A 19,568-nucleotide genomic window follows, 5' to 3' on the forward strand; every position below is an offset into this window, starting at 1 on the left:
AATGTGTCCAAAGATAAGCAATTACGTTAGTTGTAATAAACTGGAATAATCCTTTAATGCAGTGGTGCCTATTGGAGGAGAGCCTGTCATGTTCACAGTGAGAAACTGAGCCTCTCTGACTCTTGTCCCTCTGTCTCTTTCTATTTAAAACCTCTCTCTCTTTGGGGGCTCTGCCTGGGTATATTGACCCTCTGTGCTTGAGAGGAAGGAGGAGTCTGGGTTGGAAGTGGCAGAGGACAGAGAAGAAAGGGAGAGAGAGGAAAAGAGTAGAAGACCCTGGTCTGTGGAGCTCGTGGTGAGGCTGTTTAATCTCTGCAGGACCGTCAGATGGCTTTGACAGAGCACAGGCACCAATTAGGCTGCAAGATTAGGGGGGCTTTGTACTTCTGAAAAGCTTCTGGATGGACCTTTTTCCTTCTTTTTTTTACCTCCTTCCTTCCTGTCTTGGGTTTATATCTTCACTGGGACTCCTCACCCTCCCATAACCTTACCCCTCCTCCCTCCTTCTGTCCTCCCCAAGCCTTGCGACCCGCTCCTTGAAATCTGTGATTATACCTGGCTAGACATTGAGAGGAGTGGATTAATAAAGCGGTGTGTCTGACGGGGGGCACGCTGCACAGGGAATTAGCCGGCCAGCGAGGGAAGCGAGGTGGATGTTTATTGGGGTCTTGGCTGGGTGCCTCCTGGCATGGATATGGAGCCGAATTGCAGGAGTGGGGAAGACTCCGGCTCCGATCTGCAGAATATTACGGTAGAGTACCAGGAGCGGGGATGGAGAGCGTCATTTTGTATTGAAATCGGGGTTCCCACTCAGATAGCACTTACCCACTCGTATTTGCATGTTGCAGTGCAGAGCATGTTAGAGCAGAATTAGAAATCCTTTAATTGTCCCACAGTGAGGACATTTACAGTTTGACAGAGAAGGGGACAGGGCAGATAAGACCAACTCAAATAGAAGAAAATATGAAACATTAACAGATTAAATAAAGAGGCAAGTACACATCCAAGATAGAAATGTAAATAAAGTCATAATGTAGTCAGTAAGTCAGTGGTATTTAGTGAGAAGTATATATATTACATGGTGGTATTTTTACAACAGTGTTTTTAAAGTATTAAGTATCGCAAAAAAAGTACCAGCCAGCAATAACATTAGTCAATTGCATCTTATACCTCAGACGAGCCAATATGACAGTGTCCTCTCAGGAGATGACATCTACCTCCTGTATTTCTATAGTTGTTGTGTTTACTTGAAAGCTAGACTCCCTAACTGCTTTAAACCCCTGTTGTGCACACATTAAAACACACATGCACAGACACACTGCTCCTCCAGCGTCCATGGAGACAATGACAGGAAGTACATTAGCTGGAGCTCCATTGTATCTCCTCATACATCCTCGCTTCCTGAGCCGGGTTGTGGGTGATGTCGACACGGGGTGGAGTGAGGAGTTGTGGGGGAGTCCTGGGGTACTCCTGAGGTGAAGGAAAGAGCATCGGGGAGGGGGAGGGGAGGGGGGGGGGTTTGATCTGTCTGGTCCTAGACAGAGAGAGATCCTTAATCCTGCTGCCTTCTGCTGCGCGTCGCCGACTGGAAGCTGACCTGTGGTCGGTTTTATTGTCCCACAGCTCGGATAGGGTTTTAGATTACACAAGGGCTAAGCTGGTCCCAGATCTGCACACGAGGTGGAAATCTAACTTTAATTACATTAGCCGTCACCCCACAGAGGGGGCAGACGGTGTAAAGCTGGGAGTCACCAAACCTCAGGAATGCCAGTGGCAGCCTCTGCGGTCGTCTAACTGTGGCAGAAAAACAATAGTCAAGCAGGGGATGTTTATTTTAAATATGTGCGAGTGTTTTGCCATTTTCACTTTGGCTCAGTCTTTTAAAATGTTTGTACAGCGGGGACCTTGTGTGCTTGGCAGTTATGTGATCTGACTTTCTCTTGTCCTCTCTTCCCCCCCCCCCCCCCCGCCTCTCTTTCTCCCTTTTAGGTTTGCCATCACCCAGACTGCCAAGACCTGAATAACAAAAGCCCCCTTCACCTGTGCGAGTCATGTGACTCACGCAGCCACTCGGAGAACACAGACAACATGCACTTTGACCGACACCCCCGCTTTGACTTACAACCTCAAGGTAGACGTGCACTGTTTCTTTATTTGGTAATCCCTCTCTCACAATGATGTCATGCCCATTGCCTCATCACAGGAGCTCACTGTGTAAATATCACACTGGGTTTTTATTCTTGTCTAAAAAAGGCAAAAACTACCAATCAAGTTCTACCTCCGTAATAATTCAATACATGTCTGAAATATTTAAGGTTAACCTTTACTGTTATTTAAGGGTTGCTGTGATCCCATTTGGTTTCACTTTTTCACTTTCTGTTCATGTTTGCCAATTTATTGTGTCAGAAGCGGCTCACATATCCATCCAGTTGATGTCATTTTCAGTGGAAATAGAATATGAGTTAAGGTTCGCTGTGCGCAATTTACTTTAGATTTCCCGGGAGAAGGGGAATATGTGTTACTGTTTAGTAGATTATACTCAACTCTTAAAAAGCTACTCTTTTCATGGATGTATCAGAAAGATGACAACATCATTCTTAATCCTTCCTGCAAAGCCCTGGCTGGTCTGCTGTTTGTTTTTTTCCGCAATTGACATAAATGGCCTTCAGTTTGCTCAATCGAAAACACATTTTAATTGCTGTTCAAATCCTAGATGTGGACAGATAATCCGAAATCTGGAACCAGGCTAGTTTTAAGTGACCTTGCACAGTTTGTCTCTGTGATTTCAGCATCCACCGCAGCATAATGAGGGTTGATTTCATTTCATTAGCTGTCCTCACCACATCAAAAAGTAATCTGGTTACTCCGGGTAATGTACAGACCGTACTGTGAACGTTTTTTATTGGTAAAATGTTCTACCAGGAAAAAGTCCATCAGAAAACTATTCAGAGAAGAACAGTTTGTGTACAACTTGAACGCTGTGTTAAGCTTGTATTTCTATCTGCATTAGGCAAACTGGCACAACTAAACGTTTAAACAGTTCTCGTTTGTATCGTACCCATGCGTCTGCAGTAGGGATGTAACGATATATCGAATATCGCGGTAAATAAATCTCTCAATACCGTCGTGAGACTAACTAAATCTACCGCAATCTTTTTTTTTTTTTTTTATAATTTTTTTTTTTTAAATAATTTTTTTTTTTTAAACCTTTATTCAACCAGATGGTCCCATTGAGATCATCGGTCTCTTTTTCAAGGGAGACCTGTCCAACATGGCAGCAAGTAGGTTACAACATGAACATAAAACCACAGATAACACAAAAGGACTGGCTACATCTACATACCTAGAGACATTGACAAGTACCAACAGTATATTTATATCTCGCCCTGTCAATAAGCCTCACCTTCTTGGCAAAAACTGTATTGTTTTTGAAGTGGTGGAGAGACAATGCACAGTTTGACCCACTGCTGTCACCCATGGCCAAAGCATATCTCTCTGTCCCAGCAACATCAGTACCAAGCAAGAGAGTTTTTTCCACAGCAGGGGATATTGTAAACGCCCAAACATCCCAGCTTCCACCGGGAAATGTGGACATGCTCATATTCCTAAAACATAACCTTGATGATGCTGAGTGAGTGAGTGAGTGAGTTAGAGTTGAGTCACTTGAAAAACTAAAGTGAAACTTGATTTATTCTATTGCAGGGTCTGATTATTATATTGCTGACACTTTAAAATACTACTATCCTACTAAAATGCTGTACAAATCAGATTTATTATTTAATAAAGAAAAACAATGTAATTTAAAAAAAAAAATCACATTTTTTTCCCCTTTATTTTTCAATATCGCGATAAATATCGTACCGTGGACTTTAATACTTTGATACTGAAGAAAACATAAAAATATGATGATTCTCAGGAAAGTTCTGGAGTTATTTTGGAGATTTCCAAGCAGATTTTTGGATGTTTATTGTGATGGACACCATCAGTGGACCTAGGGTGCCAACAAGCCACATGTGGGACAAAGACTATTTTATGTTACTGCAACAAGTGTTTCTTGTGAGCTTCAAATCGTATTCACCTCCATGCCTGATTGAAAAAAACTCAAAAGTAACAAACACAGGGAATGACCCCACACCACATTTCTTTGTTGATTGACATCTGATACGGCTAATGATGATAGTGCTCTATTGTTTTCTGAACAGCCATTGGATAAAAGCCAAGTTTTAATCAGGCAACGGTCAATCAAATGTGGGCGGCGGCTACATGTGTGAGACAAGACGGGGCACTTGGTCACCCTAAGTGGACAGCCAAGGATCATAATACAAGAACAACAAGTACACTTTTTAAATGTAATGTAAACACCCACAATCAAAATGCAAATATCCTCCATGGAAACAAACGGATCAAAGTCTGGCAGAAATCAAACACAACTATTTGCTTTGCTAGATAGCACAAGAGTTATCGGAGGAAACCTGTTAATGTATGTTTTTTCTGGGGATCCTTTTTAAAAGCTTGATTTTTAAATGTTGTCGTAGTTTTGTTCCAACAGAGGGACTGACCGCTGTGTTTTCTTGACTTTTAGCTTCCATCCTGGCTCGGAACGTGTCGACGCGCTCCTGTCCCCCCCGCACCAGCCCCCCCTCCGACCTCGAGGAAGAGGAAGATGGGAGCAATGACCGCGGGTCGGTAACCCCCTCTTGTTATGTTCTTCTAGTGTTTGTGTCAGCCTTGCCTGTCAGTGGAGTTATGTCTGTTCAGAGCGAAGGATAAATCACAGCCATGCAATGTGTGTCTCCTGATCGCTTTCTTTTTAAGTCACATTAAGCAGTTCCTCAGATGTTGGGAGTATAAACCGTGTGATAACATGTGTGTAACTGTTTTGCAGGGAGCGTAAAACAGGGGGAATGAAGTTGAAAAAGAAACCACGGAGACGACACACTGATGTAAGTAATCATACACAGGAAGCAGGGTGCAGCATGAAAACACCCCCCCCCCCCCATGAAACCACAGTCTGTTCCTGGAATTAGTCTACGGTTATTCTCCGGAAAGACTATCTTTATCTTGGATTAACTATCTGTCACTTGTTTTGTGACTCAGAATTAACACGGTTTCTCATAAACGGTGCACAATACAGGCAGAGGTGAGCAAAGAGAACGCAGCCACCTTTATTCTGATATAGCATAATGGTATTTGCAGGCTGTGTCGTGAAAAGGAGCCCCCCCTGTGGACTCGCTGAGTGAACACATGCATCCCCCCACCTGTGTAAACTAACAGTCTGTTCCCCCTGCAGGACCCCAGTAAGGAGTGCTTCAGCCTCAAGTTTGATCTCAACGTGGACATAAACACGGAAATTGTACCGGCAATGAAAAAGAAAACCCTGAGGTAACAGAGATGATCAGACTCATAAAAGATATTGCGTGAGTTTGATATGCGCCATAATTAACAGTTTGATTTTTTCTGTTTGTGTTACCAGAGAGGTTCTGGGTCCAGTTTTTGAGAGGAACGGCATTGAGCTGTGCCGGGTCGACCTGTTCCTGGATCAGTCCAACACGCCGCTGTCACTCAACTTTGAGGCGTACCGTTTCGGAGGACATTACCTCAAAGTGAAAGGTAACAACTTCACCAATAATCATATTTATATAATATACATATATGTTATGGCTATCCTTTAGGCCAGGGGTGGGGATCCTTTTTCCTCTCAAGGGCCATTTCAATTTTTACAACATCCTCCGAGGGCCGTACAAATGATTGAACTCAACGTCTGCTTAAAAAACTCAAATCACAGCCCATTCATTTCGCCTTTCTTTCATGCTGTGCAAAGAAAAAGCAACGTCTTAATCCAGATATTTAACCATGATGACCCGCACATGCATGCACCGAGGCATGACCTCCAAAACAGAAAGATATGGACACAAGATGTACGCAAATGTATTTAGTTTCATATCCATGTGGACATGATTTAAGTGTGAGGGGGGGGGGAACGTTTGACCTCTGTCATTGCCAACAAAGGGTATATAACAAAGTATTGATATGAACTTTTGTTATTGACCAAATAATTTTTTTTTTAATGTTGAAGTTAAAAGCATCAATCTGGTGCACTTTGAGAGTAAAATGAATAGATCTATGGATACATCTCTCAACACCCATATGAAACAAAACTGTAAGCAGATTTTTTTCTTTATGGATATTCTTGGAATGAACGATAGACCCGGCCCGGAACCGCGTTCTGGTGCTCTCCGTTAGAACTACACCCCTGTCAGACGAGACATATACCACGTGATGACACGTTAGGCTCGTGTTGTGTTCAAAGACCCTGACCTTGGCCAGGAAAAACAGGCACTCACTTGTTATTTTGCGGTCTAGATTTCTTGAATTTCTTTTTTTTTTGCGTGTGTTTTATAAATTACCTCGAGGGCCGTACCAAATGTTCTCGCGGGCCGTATACGGCCCGGAGGGCGGAGGTTCCCCACCCCTGCTTTAGGCGTTAAGCATAACCTTTAGTCTGCTCTAAAAATTGCGTATTTGGGCTCATCCAACATCTATTTTGAGGCGTTCCTGTTTAGAGGCATAAAATATGAGAGTAAATTCTTACATGCAGCCGTTAAGCCTGATTTATAACTGCAGATTGACGACTGTGTCTGAAATCTAACTTCTGAGAAAAGGCAGCGTTTTTATTAGACTCGCATTGAGGGGGAGAGACGAGCCAGATCGTAGCAGTGAGACTTAGTAAAGGATATTGAAGCAAATTAGAAAATGCAATATTTAACTTACTGCACAGAAGCTCTCCATTCAAAGACAATTTTCTCCGTTTTTCTGACTTTAAATGACTCACAGTGGGTCCATGTTTAAAGAAGCCATTATATACTTTAAGTAGGCTTGTTAAAAATATAATTTGTTATATTGTCAAACAATCATTTAGTCAAAGGAGTTTAAAAGTGTTATTAAAGATTCCCCATGTTTGACTTTGAACTCTGATATTGTTGTTGATTTGACATGTGTTTTTTACTTAATACCCCCTAATGTCTTTTTCCTTTTATTTCCTGATTCTATTAGTCAACTAAATGGTTTCAATAAAAGTGAGATTTTCACACGGGGTTTATGTTAAATGTTGCTCATTGTGACGTTCTCACGCTATCAATCAGATCTTCTTCCTTGTAAATGACTAACAACATTGCCGTAAGCAAATTAGTCATTGCTGCATGTCTAACTTATTTCTAATTAGTTAAAGATTATCATTGAGGTGTTGGATTTTTGTTAAACGACAGACAACAAACAGATACACTTTAACCCGGTGGAATAAATGAAAACAGACGTTATTTTTTTAATTGATTTTTTTAGTCAGTTTATTGAACATGTCAGAAACAAAAACATTCAACAATAATATATATATATATATTCTCTTTTTTTTTTTTTTTTTTTTTCCTTCTCACTCAAATTAATAATTATAACAAAGTACAACAAATAATAATAATAACAAAAAAACAAACAAAAATAAAAAATAATAATTCTCAAATAGTCTCTGTCATGCTCAACAGGGGCAAGAAGAAGCTTAAAAAAACGTTTCTGGTCCAACCCCCGCTAGCATATATTTTTCTTATAAATAAAATATTAGATCATCGTCATCAGCGACATGTTTTTGACAAAACAATCAGAAATAAATTACTTTTAAAATTACAAGAAATAACAACAAAGGAGATTTTACAGGTCCTCTTCGTAACCATTAATGATTTGGTTTCTAAATAATACTTTCAGTTTAGATAGACTTGTACAATATTTCAGTTTCATAGTTATTCCACAGACTAACACCTTTTGATCAGATGCAATGAAGTTTGGCATTTGTTCGTACAGGTGTTTTTTTTAAAAAGCGTTTGTTCATAAAAAGTAGGGAGCCTGTCATTTTTAGACACACCATTCTTGTATGTGGCCTTTAACAATGACGGAGCAGGACAGATGGCGGAGAACGGTTTCCTCTCTCACCCACATTTCTGACTCTGAGAATAAAGTAGTGAACTGTATGCTATGAAAGTTATCAGAACTACAAGAAGAAGAAAAAAAACTTCCACTACCGCTCAATCCTCTCCAGAAGTGTCATTGACTCCCTATGTAATAATGCAGTCGCAGCATGATGATGCCAGCTTTCCCATGATGCCGCAGTGGAAAGTGGGAGCGCTGCCTCTGCTCTGCGACCGCTGCAGTTACACTTGCTGCCGTTTCGGGATCAAAAGCCCATTTAAGCCGCCCATCAAAGAGATCCCATGCCATGACTAATTGTTTTCTTTTGAAATTGTCACCCTCCCACATGCGGTCTGGAGTTACATGCTGTCGGAAAGACAGAGGTCAAACTGTCCGCAGCTGTTTCGACACGTGGTCAGGTTTTCAGTCGACTATGACTGAGAAATTGTATTATTCTGCTGTTCCTATGTTGCTGACACTCAATCCGATCTATTTCTTTTCCCTAAGCTTTAACAAATATGAATTTGGCCATGTACCGTATTGACAAAGGATAACATAACACGTTTTGGGTGAAAATGTGTCACTTGTAGTATTAAAGCCACAAAATGGTGTTATCTGCAGTTTCCCTTAGCTACATGGAGCTGTTTATTGTTTTTCACTTCATTGTTTTAAGTCCCGCAACATTTGTGTTTTGGTTCACTGTCACTGCTCCTATAGCGTTGTTTCAGGGGAAAAGCTTTAAAAAGTATGCCTTGTACATGGCCAGCAGCTAACAGCAGACAGACAAAGTTAGCATCCAGCTGGTGGGTAAGCAATTCGCAGCTACACAGACAAATGAATACTGAACTTCACTTTAAATATAAGGTTTCTCTGTATCTGCTGGATGTGTGAATTAACAGTTACATAATACGTTTGGCATATCAGTCGATTTTATGTCAATTCCTCGTTTCTGCTACCCTCAAGTGGCCAAAATGTATTTGATTACTGGTTCAATCATTCTATTTCTTCTACAATACGTAAAAGAGATTATAAATGGATTTAACGTCCAATACCTTTGGAGTCAATTTAAAATGACTGAGAAAAATAATGATCTGAGGGCTGTGTATATTTTACAAGAGTCTCTTCCCCAGACCGTTAAACCTCCTTGTTTTTTCTTCAGCACGGGTAGGGGATGAGCTGAAGGTGGAGCAGGGGGTGAAGGACTTGCGGTCGCTCAGCCTGCCCAACATGAAGCCCTCTGAAGGTCAGAGCCCGTACATCCTCGCCCCGGGCAGCGAGAGGGTGGAGCACGGCTCTCTGGGACGCAAAGAAAACGTGGATCTGTTGGTGAGTTTCATCTTCCCGAACACGAAAGTGATGGGTATCGTTTGAAATGTATCGATTCCGGTTCTTATCGATTCCCCGTTTCAATTCCAAAATTGTAAAAGAAAGAGGTCAAATGTTTAGATAACAAAAATACCTTTATTCTTTTAAGCTTTAACTGAAATTTTTACAAATAAAAAAATATACATGCAATAAAAATGTATTGCTCAACAGCTGTGCTTTATTTTAACTGAGCTATGCCTGTGGCAAGCTATTAACAGGCATTACACTGTGCCTTGTCTTTTTCTTTTTTAGTGTAGTGGAGCTTCACTTTAGAGCAGGGGTGTCAAACTCAAGGCCCGGGGGCCAAATCCGGCCTGTGACTTCATTTCATGCGGCCCCACAAGAACTTGCAAAGAATATAATATGTTTATTATACGTTTACATGCAGATTTACAGGAGCACGTTGCCCATAAACTACATGTCCCACAATGCATCTCTCTTTTGACTTTTTTCTTAGAATTTGACATTTTTTCTTCAAAATTGTACTTTTTTTTTCTTCAAATTTCACTTCTTTTTTTGGATTTTGACTTTTCTTTCCTCCAGAATTTGACTTTTCTTTTAAAACAATTTTGTGACATGCGCACTGAAGACACTTTCCGTTATTTGCCCTAGACTTCTGCTTTCAGACGTAGTTAATTATGAAGTTATCACCCTATCAGATAATAATCCAATGCAGAGGCAATAATGTAATATAATACATTATTTTATAAATATCAAATATTTATATATGTATTTTTATATAGTCTTAAAGTTACAACCGGCCCTCTGACTGCAACCATAATGCCAATGTGGCCCGTGATGAAATTGAGTTTGACACCCCTGCTTTAGAGCGTTTACCGCGATCCATCTGTGGTGTTATGAAGTGACTGAGCTTCAGAGACATGTTTTGTATATATCTGAGGCCTATAATATGTTGATGAAAAACAGGGGACCTTTAATGTGGCGCTCCAGCTAATAACTGTCTCTCAGACTCATCAAACCAAAATAAACCACCCCTTTAAAACCACACACACCCAGTGACTCACACTGTTTTGCCACACCCTTTACGGTTTTCCATAACTTCACCTCCTCTTCTTTCCCTCCCATGTGCCAGTGTAGTATCTCATTGTAATCCCACCATGACCTCATCGTGTTTACATTACCTTTATCTGCGTGGCAAAGCCCTGGGAATGTATTTTTGGATTTCCTCTTCACTCTATCGGCTGTGTGTGTGTGTGTGTGTGTGTCTTTTGTTTGAACACTCGTGTGTGTCCATGCTGCAGAGAAAACCCCTCGAGTCTGATATGACGACGAGTTCACTCAGGAACAATCTGTGCCACTTCCTGCCGCTACAGGAAGTGGGCGTTTTGTTACCGATGAGAGACGCGGGGAGGCACACTGTGTCCTGCACGGTCCAGATCTGCCATGCTGCCAGACGTGGAGCATGGAAACAGAGCAGACGGTCACCAGGTTCATGTTGTGGCACATAACGTCTGTGGGACATGGGAAGCAGTTTTAGCTCCTAAAGAGGATGAAGCTGTCAGCGTGCCACTTTAGATTAGTTTTAGTACGAGGACACATTGGCTTTTCTTCCGCTAAGTTGACAAATTGACTTTACCCCAGGCCGCTTAGTTGCTAAGTGTGTCAAGCTTTCCATTCCTGTGTAATGCATATGATCTTTACGGATTTACCATCCAAACTTTTAAAACATTTTTGACCAATTACATTTCACACAAAAGTAGGTTTTTCATTTCTAGTTGGCAGCTGTACATTTTGCTAGCTGAAATATTGACTGTCGTTGCCATTTTGTTAGCTTTAGCTTAATAGCTAATTAAGCTAACGTTAGCATCATGACACGGTTTAAAAACACTATCCTTTTTTATGCTTCAAACTTTCTCAGTTTAAGACGAAGTCTATAAAAAGTATTGTTATATATTCACTTGCAATTCACAATGGCTATATACATACATATTTTGCTAAAAGAATGACACCAATATGTTTTATCAAACACAACTAATAGCAAATATGGCTAACGTTAAGGGGAATTTCCGATGTGTAAACTTACCCACATCAAATAAAGAGCTGTACACAACCAATGTTTTTACCAAAAACTCTGATGACGTGTAGGACTGGCTCACACAAAGTGGAAAAATACTGTGCAGTTAATCTGTTTGTCATAATTGGGGCCTGTTTTCAACAAAAGCAGACTAATGATAGGTGTGATGATAGGATTTGTCAATCGATGTTTGGCAAAGAGCATTTTCAACAGTGGAAACATTTGAAAAGTAGGAAATCCACTCATGTTTAAATGTTATAATGTTGCTTTGTTAAAGACTTAAAAGATATTGGGATTGTTACAGATATATTTCGTACAGCTTCATGTTGATGGGCTGCCTGTTTTGGCCGGCTCTTCAAAGGTAACATAATTCACCGGTTGAATATTTAATTAAAACATTACTGAAATCTACAATGGAAATGACTTCCTCTGCATGACAGCATTGTCACTGAAGAGTAGATGAACAACGCGGCTGCTTAGCAACACTGGCTCCGGTAGAAGCAGTGATTTGTGTTTTGGCACATAAATATTTAGATGAGCTTGTTTTATTATTGCTATATCGTCACCGATGTTTATTATCCCCAGATGTTCAACAATCGCTCACATTTGAATCATCATAATGCCGTCACCCGTGTGCCCTCTAGCATGAGTGTGGAAACGTACTGTTTGGGAAGACACAGAAGTAGTGTCAATACTTACAAATTACAAGTCTTTTTGGGTGGCAATACAAGCATGAATTGGGGGAAATTTGACAAACTAGATCCATGATACAAACAAATCCAAACCAAAGCCCGTACCACTGATATCAATACCTTTTATTGTTCATTGCAGCTAATGTACTATCATGTAAAAGACAGACATGTGACCATGTTTTAAGGTGAATAGATTTGTTTTTACCAGTGCGTCTAGCAAACATGTACCCAATTTACCCACACTTAATGTTTTGAATGTTGATGAGGATAGAGAGAGATGTCAGTGATGAGTTCAGGCCTCAGGGGGGCAGTGGTGTGCTCCTTCTGATGAAAGCTGATTCATGTGTTGGAGATCTGGTAACATACACTGAACAAAAATATAAACGCAACACTTTTGTTTTTGCTCCCATTTTTCATGAGATGAACTCAAAGATCTAAAACATTTTCTTTATACACAAAATAACCATTTCTCTCAAATGTTGTTCAGAAATCTGAAAAGATCTGTGATAGTGAGCACTTCTCCTTTGCCGAGATAATCCATCCCACCTCACAGGTGTGGCATATCGAGATGCTGATTAGACAGTATGATTATTGCACAGGTGTGCCTTAGGCTGGCCACAATAAAAGGCCACTCTGAAACGTGCAGTTTTGCTTTATTGGGGGGGTCTGGGGGTGGTCCGAAAACCCTAGGGTTAAACCCTAACCCTAACATGTCACCCATTGAGCATGTTTGGGATGCTCTGGGTCGGCGTATACGACAGCGTGTTCCAGTTCCTGCCAATATCCAGCAACTTGGCACAGCCATTGAAGAGGAGTGGACCAACATTCCACAATCAACAACCTGATCAACTCTGTGCGAAGGAGATGTGTTGCACTGCGTGAGGCAAATGGTGGTCACACCAGATACTGACTGGTTTTCGGACCCCCCCAGACCCTGAGGCTGTGCGAAGTTGCTGGATATTGGCAGGAACTGGAACACACTGTCATATACGCCGATCCAGAGCATCCCAAACATGCTCAATGGGTGACATGTTAGGGCTAGGGTTAAACTGACTGGTTTTCGGACCCCCCCAGACCACCCCAATAAAGCAAAACTGCATGTTTCAGAGTGGCCTTTTCTTGTGGCCAGCCTAAGGCACACCTGTTCAATAATCATGCTGTCTAATCAGCATCTTGATATGCCTCACCTCTGAGGTGGGATGGATTATCTCGACAAAGGAGAAGTGCTCACTATCACAGATTTTTTCAGATTTGTGAACAATATTTGAGAGAAATGGTTATTTTGTGTATGTAGAAAATGTTTTAGATCTTTGAGTTCATCTCATGAAAAATGGGAGCAAAAACAAAAGTGTTGCGTTTCTATTTTTGTTCAGTGTACATTGAGCTCTTCCTGACTGTGTGTCCTCTAGCATCCTGCAGTGTGGCTGTATGGAGTTACTCACGACTTAAACTCCCAGAAACCTGCCGGTCCGCTGCAACTCTTACTACTTTTAAATCCAGGCTAAAGACTTTTCTTTTTGCCGCTGCTTTTAATTGAACTATTCACATCTTAAACTGCACTGTAACTTTTATCCATGTGTTTTTTCTTTTAATGTTTCTTTTATTATCTTTTCTTTTTAATGACGGATTTCAAATGCCATTTTCTTAATGTCTTTCATTTTTTGTAAAGCACTTTGAATTGCCTTGTGTTGAAAGGTGCTATATAAATAAACTTGCCTTGCCTTATCTGTAGGGATAAGACAGTCCATTGTAGTCCGCAGAAGATTCATCTGCATTCATAGTTTATTAGACTTTGAAACCACTGAAAAATAGGTTTAGGTTAGTATGACCTTCGTTGGTTGTCTACGTTTTACTGTACAGAGTTTTAAGCTAGGAGTCTGTTTTCACACATTTCTGCTAGAGTGGGAAAGTTTCTATGAACTCACATTCAATTTAATTTTGTGACATTAACAGTACTTTGAAAGCAAACCAACTCTATCCTATTTTATTTATTTATAGGGCTCCAAATCTTAACAGAATTAAATGTAGGGCACTAAAGCAGGACTAGCACGTACACTTTATAATATTAATCATGTACCAATATGCAACTTAGGCAAGTGTATTTCAGAGTAAACATTTTACGTAATGTTAGAGACATGCTCACCTTTGCTTTCCAACAGATTGTGGATGAGGGAAAAGGAAAATATTCAATCCAGTTAAGATTTTCTACGTTTTTGTTCGAAAAACTTATCAGACAACCATTTTTATTTGAAACAGAAAGTTGGTTATTAACTTAAAACATGGCTCGATGGGATCAATAGGCAGGAAATATGTGGTCTTTCTTTTATGTTACTAAACTATAAATATGTTTAGGTTTTTGACAAGTGGTTAGGCAAAACAAGCAACACAAATATGTCCTCTTGGACTCTTGAGAAATTGCTAGGTGCATTTGTTGAATGTTTCTGATATTTTGTAGACTAAATACTTGATTCATTATCAAGTAAATAATCTAAAACTGAAAAGAACGTAGTGGATTTGTAGCCCCCCATATTTCTTATTTCACATTTCTCTGTCTTTGTAAAGCTATTTGGTAAATATGACTCGTAAATTATTTGACTCCTGGACCCAGACGAGTGTCTCCTGCCAACGAAACAAAGCTCGTTGAAGTCTATTGGATACGTGTGTCTGTACCAGACTCAACAGCAGAAAGCCTGTGATCCATGTTGGGTGCCAGCCCATATTCTATGAAAGCTATTTGGAGGACAAAAGCTTTACTTGGACATGCTGGCAGCGATCGGGTCTCTGAGTTTCTATGGCAGCAGCTTCGGCACTCACCATTAAACTCATGCTTTTTATGGATACGCGGACTTTGCCCAAAGATATTTGCCTAGTGACCGGAATCATGGCGTGGCTTGTGCCAGCGCTTTAGAGGAAACACAGCCAAGTCCTGTCCGTCTCTCTGTACAGAGTTACTCTTTCCTTTTAAAATGGAGGTATTTCAAGTGTATTATTGCGTGCATGTTACATTTTATAGCTTCTGGCAGCGGTGTGATAGGCTGCGGAGAGCTTTGATGATCCAGATTGATTATTTTACAACAGGGAGCCTCGGCCAAGCTCTCTGATTGGTTGAAGACAAATTCCGATGTTGCCACTGCTAAGCCTTTTCAATATCAGCTGTTTTTCAAACAAGTTAACTTTTAACCTGCATAGCTCAGTTTGAGATAACAAAAACAATTTAACATCCTGTATTTTACATTTTTACATCTGTCAGCTAATTATTTCTTGCTGCAGCATTAATTTGACTAAATAAATTAAAACTAAAATCTTAAATGTGACGCAAGAAATATCTCGGTCTGGTTTCAGACAGAGGGTGAAAAGAGGTGCTGCAGTACAGGCAGTATGAGAAAGGGCTTTATGAACATTAAAGCATGGAGACATGTCCCAGTAGAGACACTAAATATGAACCTGAAAGTGAGCGTAATAAGCCCCTTTAAAGTTTGCATCCCCCTGTATACACTGAAGTAGCTGAGACTCTTTTGACCTGCTTGGTATGTTGAAGTCCTTCTTCCACAGAATCAGGGCTCAGGATATTTTTGGTTCTTATGAAGAGGCATGTGACGTCATCTCAGAGCAAAAAAAAAACGTTATACACAGGGGACTTATAAACACACACACGCAAAGGCTTGATTGTCTTTTCTCCTGAGAATTGAAACTAAAGGTTTTACAGTTGCCATAAAGATAACTCAACCATCTGCGACCTTATGATTTGTACAGAACATTGATCCAGTCAGCTTTTTATATAACAAGACCTTCTGTTGCCACAACACGCTGATAAAACACTGAAGTGGCGGGCAAACTCCACTGAGCTGTCTCTGAATGAAAGGAAAACCTAAAAGCAATGCCACAGGGTACAGTGTTTAAAGTACAGCGGGGTGGTTTGATCCAGGATCGCATTACAGTTTGACGGTGTTAATGTCAGGTAATGGATCCGCCATGTGTGTGTCAGGGCTCTGGCGTCCCATAATGCACTGCTTCATCACAGCAGGGGGAACCTCACTCAGTTCTAGAGGGCAGACCTAAATGTTGGGGTCAATTTAACATGAGGTTCAGGGATTAGGGGGCTATTGAATTTCGATCAAGTGGTTTGGATAATACAAGGGGAAAGAAACTCAATAGAGCAAATGCAAATACATGTACTTAAAACAAGGAAAGGTTCACAGTCAGGATTTACATAGTTTTTGCATGAGAGTCTGCTCGTTTGATTATTTTAGTCTGGCATATTTACAGAGACCTAATTATTTTGTGTCCGTGTTCATTTCTGATCAAATGTGTTATATAGTTTAACTATTTTGATCCCTTGTTACCTCCCTATCCAGATAGTTCGAAATGTTATTTTGATTGTATTGCATTTGATAAAAGAACCTTCTTCAAAAAAATGCAAAGAAGGTATTCCTGGAAAATACTGGGGGTTTTTTTTATTGAAAGAAAGGCATAAAAACAAAGCAGTATTTTGTCATGTTACTGGAACTCAAATGTCATATCTCTTATTGGCCAATAATCATCCTTATTGCTCACCACTGTATTTTCCAGTTTCCAAATGTGTTGATTTGCTGCTTCTCTTTGTCTTAAGTGAAAGTGAAATGAATGCTTTTGGGTTTCTGATTGCTTGAAACAAAGCAAGATATTTTAAGACCTTTTGTTTAATGGATTTGCAATGATGCAGGATGTTTCCCCGCCTAGCTATAAATCAAAAGATGAATTGATCCGCCCATAATCTGCAGATAAATAATGAACAACGACCAGCATTCGCCTCAATCCTGCTGTATTTGACAACAAGTAGACTGCTCTCTTTCCTCGGGCTCTGAGAGTTTGTTGTGTAACAGACAGGAGACGTAGATAGTGTTATTTCATAATATACAGGACTCTGGGAAATACCGTCAGCCACATCTGTTGAGACGAACAGAAGACTAGACTATGTGCCACTCCTCTCACTGTGTACTGAGACGAAACACAGTGACACATGCATGTCTTCCCCGATGAGGGATTCAAGTGTGTTTTTGAATGATATTGTATTCATGCAGCTCACACAGTGCCCTCAGCGTGGTTTGTTTAGGAAGACGGAAGACGTTTGCAAGAACAATTGTCATTATTTATTTCCTCTCTCTCATACAGAATGCATGTTCCCCATCTGCATTACACAACTGTGGATGGTAATGTGTTCCTCGGGCAGACTCTCCCCTCCAGCAGCCTCTTCTCTCTCTCGCTCTCTCTCTCTCTCTCTGTCTCTCAGATGGCTCACAATAGGCGGACAATTGCCGATTACCATAGAACCACTTTGAATAACAATGGCTGAATCAGCGGCGGTCACACAGGGCTTCTTTGAGCTGAAACATGAGGCGTCCCGTACAACAGACAGTATAGTTTGTTAATGGAGTGAGAAGTGTCGCTCGTTTGGTTGATAAGGTCTTTGGCATAAACACTAGACTGGAGAGCTTCCTTTCAAGTGTGCAAGCAGTTTAAATGAATCGTAAACATTAGTGGTAGTTTGTAAATACAATGTATACTATGTATATGCTTAAAACATTTTATTCATTTGAGTATGCTGGCCTGTCACGATAACTGCTTTAGTTAGAGCATGTATTTGTGTCATTTTAAGAGCTTTTTATGCCACTGAAATAATGACAATATAATATCATTATAATGCAAATTCTTTTTTTTAAAAGCAACATACTTTCATTTTTTAAGAATATTCAGATATTGGTAATAGAAATGTTGGGAGCTGCAACTATTTTTGTTCAATATATGCTCATTTTTCAAAACATTGATCAATTTCAGCTACTCATATCTGAGGTCTTTGTGAATTTCTGAATGTTTCTATTTCATTTTAATCTGAATATCTTATCTTTGGGATTGATGGACAGACGAGAAGGTTGGAAGACATTTAATTTGAACCCTGGGAAACTGTTTATTTATACTATTTGCTGATAAGAATAAATAAGATTACAGATAAACTGATAAATCTCCACCATATATCTCTTGATCGCTCAATATAGTTAAACTAGATGTTTTTTGGTAAATGTTAAATGGACTGTACTTATATAGCGCTTTATCCAGCCTTTAAGACCCCTCAAAGCGCTTTACATGCTACATGTCATTCACCCATCCACATCCATTCATCAGACATTCACACACTGTTGGCCATCGGGAGCAACTCAGGGTTAAGTATCTTGCCCAAGGATACATCGACATGTTGACTGCACGGGCTGGGATCGAACCCACGACCTTCTGGTTGAAAGACCCCCACAGTGGTACATTTTACACATACGTTTATGATTCTTTTGAATGAAACTCACTCGCGCTCACTGTGAAGATCTAATAATAGAACCGTTTTACTCTCTTCTTATTTCTGAAACCAGTTTGACCGGTCTCTCTCTCTCTCTCTCTCTCTCTCTCTCTCTCCCTCTCTCGGTGTGTGTGACAAATTAGGATGACTCATTATTTTTTAGCCCACTCTTTAATTAAACCAATTATATGAGGGGCTTGGAGTCTATAATTTATTCCCCATATGGTGTGGGAGGAGCTACCTGCTGAGGAGCTGTGTGTGGCTGGAAAGGTGTTGAAGACAAAGAACTTCCCCTGATGCCTGAAGGTGGAGTTTACTGCTGCAGGGTGAACACACACCTTTTATGATTGTTATTCGTGTGACCGTTGGCCCGCAGAGTTCAGTGTGTGACAGTGAAGAAGCTGCGATGCACTTTCGGAATTGTGATTTCCTGGAAATGGATTCTTCCTGAGTTTGGAGGTTATCTTTTTTTTTTGCTTTTTCTTTTGTTTACTCAGACTGCTTTAAAATCAGGGGATATTTCGTTTTTTTCATTTGTGGAGAAATGGTTCGTTTTGCCCGCCTGTCATCCTGGCACAGCTGGGACCTTCTGCACGGGGACTCTGATATCCCTGAGGATGGCGTTAAAGCAAAGTTAACTGACTGTGAGGTGAGACTCTTGTTTACACGTCTGCTCTGCTAACACTGATGCAATAAAGGGGCATTTCCTGCTGCTGCTGCTGTTGGGTGGAAATCCTTTCAGAGCTGCAGGGATAAGTCATTGGAAAAAGGGAATGAATTTCATGGACCTTTCTTTAAATCTAGCAAGAATGCAAAAATATAAGGATATTCTTTGTCATACAAGATAATCACCTGAATATTTTTGTTTTTTTGAGCGTTCGTAGTTGAGAAATACATTTAAAGACCTCATGTTGGGTTGTTGGAAATCATAAAAGACATTTCCTCTATTGACAACAAAATAAAGCGTTCCATCTATAATGAAATATCAGCTCTCTGGAGCGCCAATTGGTTTAAGATTGAATCACCTTTGACTTAATGTTGTATACAAAAAGCTCAACATGTGTACCTTGTTTGTTTTGTTATGGTTGCTACTAGCATCCTGAATATGAGGCTTTATTTGTCATACATGATAGTAAACTAACATGTTGGGGATTTGCAGTGTTGGTGCATAAAAAAAAGAAGAAGAAATAATTAATAAAAA

The 19,568-nt window shown here is 40.2% G+C and overlaps 1 protein-coding gene across 1 annotated transcript in view; it reads left to right on the plus strand.

Annotated features, from left to right (window-relative positions):
- The window catches only part of plekhg5b (pleckstrin homology domain containing, family G (with RhoGef domain) member 5b), a gene marked incomplete at its 3' end in the record, with an annotated part of 59,752 nt that overhangs the window by 30,463 nt on the left and 9,721 nt on the right, over positions 1–19,568 (plus strand). Inside the window, exons 3-8 of the mRNA XM_079679384.1 lie at positions 1,990–2,131; positions 4,583–4,682; positions 4,886–4,943; positions 5,291–5,382; positions 5,474–5,610; positions 9,113–9,279. Coding sequence (XP_079535510.1) covers positions 1,990–2,131; positions 4,583–4,682; positions 4,886–4,943; positions 5,291–5,382; positions 5,474–5,610; positions 9,113–9,279 — 696 coding nt within the window. The remainder of the gene's footprint in view (positions 1–1,989; positions 2,132–4,582; positions 4,683–4,885; positions 4,944–5,290; positions 5,383–5,473; positions 5,611–9,112; positions 9,280–19,568) is intronic.

This window comes from Notothenia rossii (assembly GCF_949606895.1).
Source record: "Notothenia rossii genome assembly, chromosome: 4".
Classification (NCBI taxonomy): domain Eukaryota; kingdom Metazoa; phylum Chordata; class Actinopteri; order Perciformes; family Nototheniidae; genus Notothenia; species Notothenia rossii.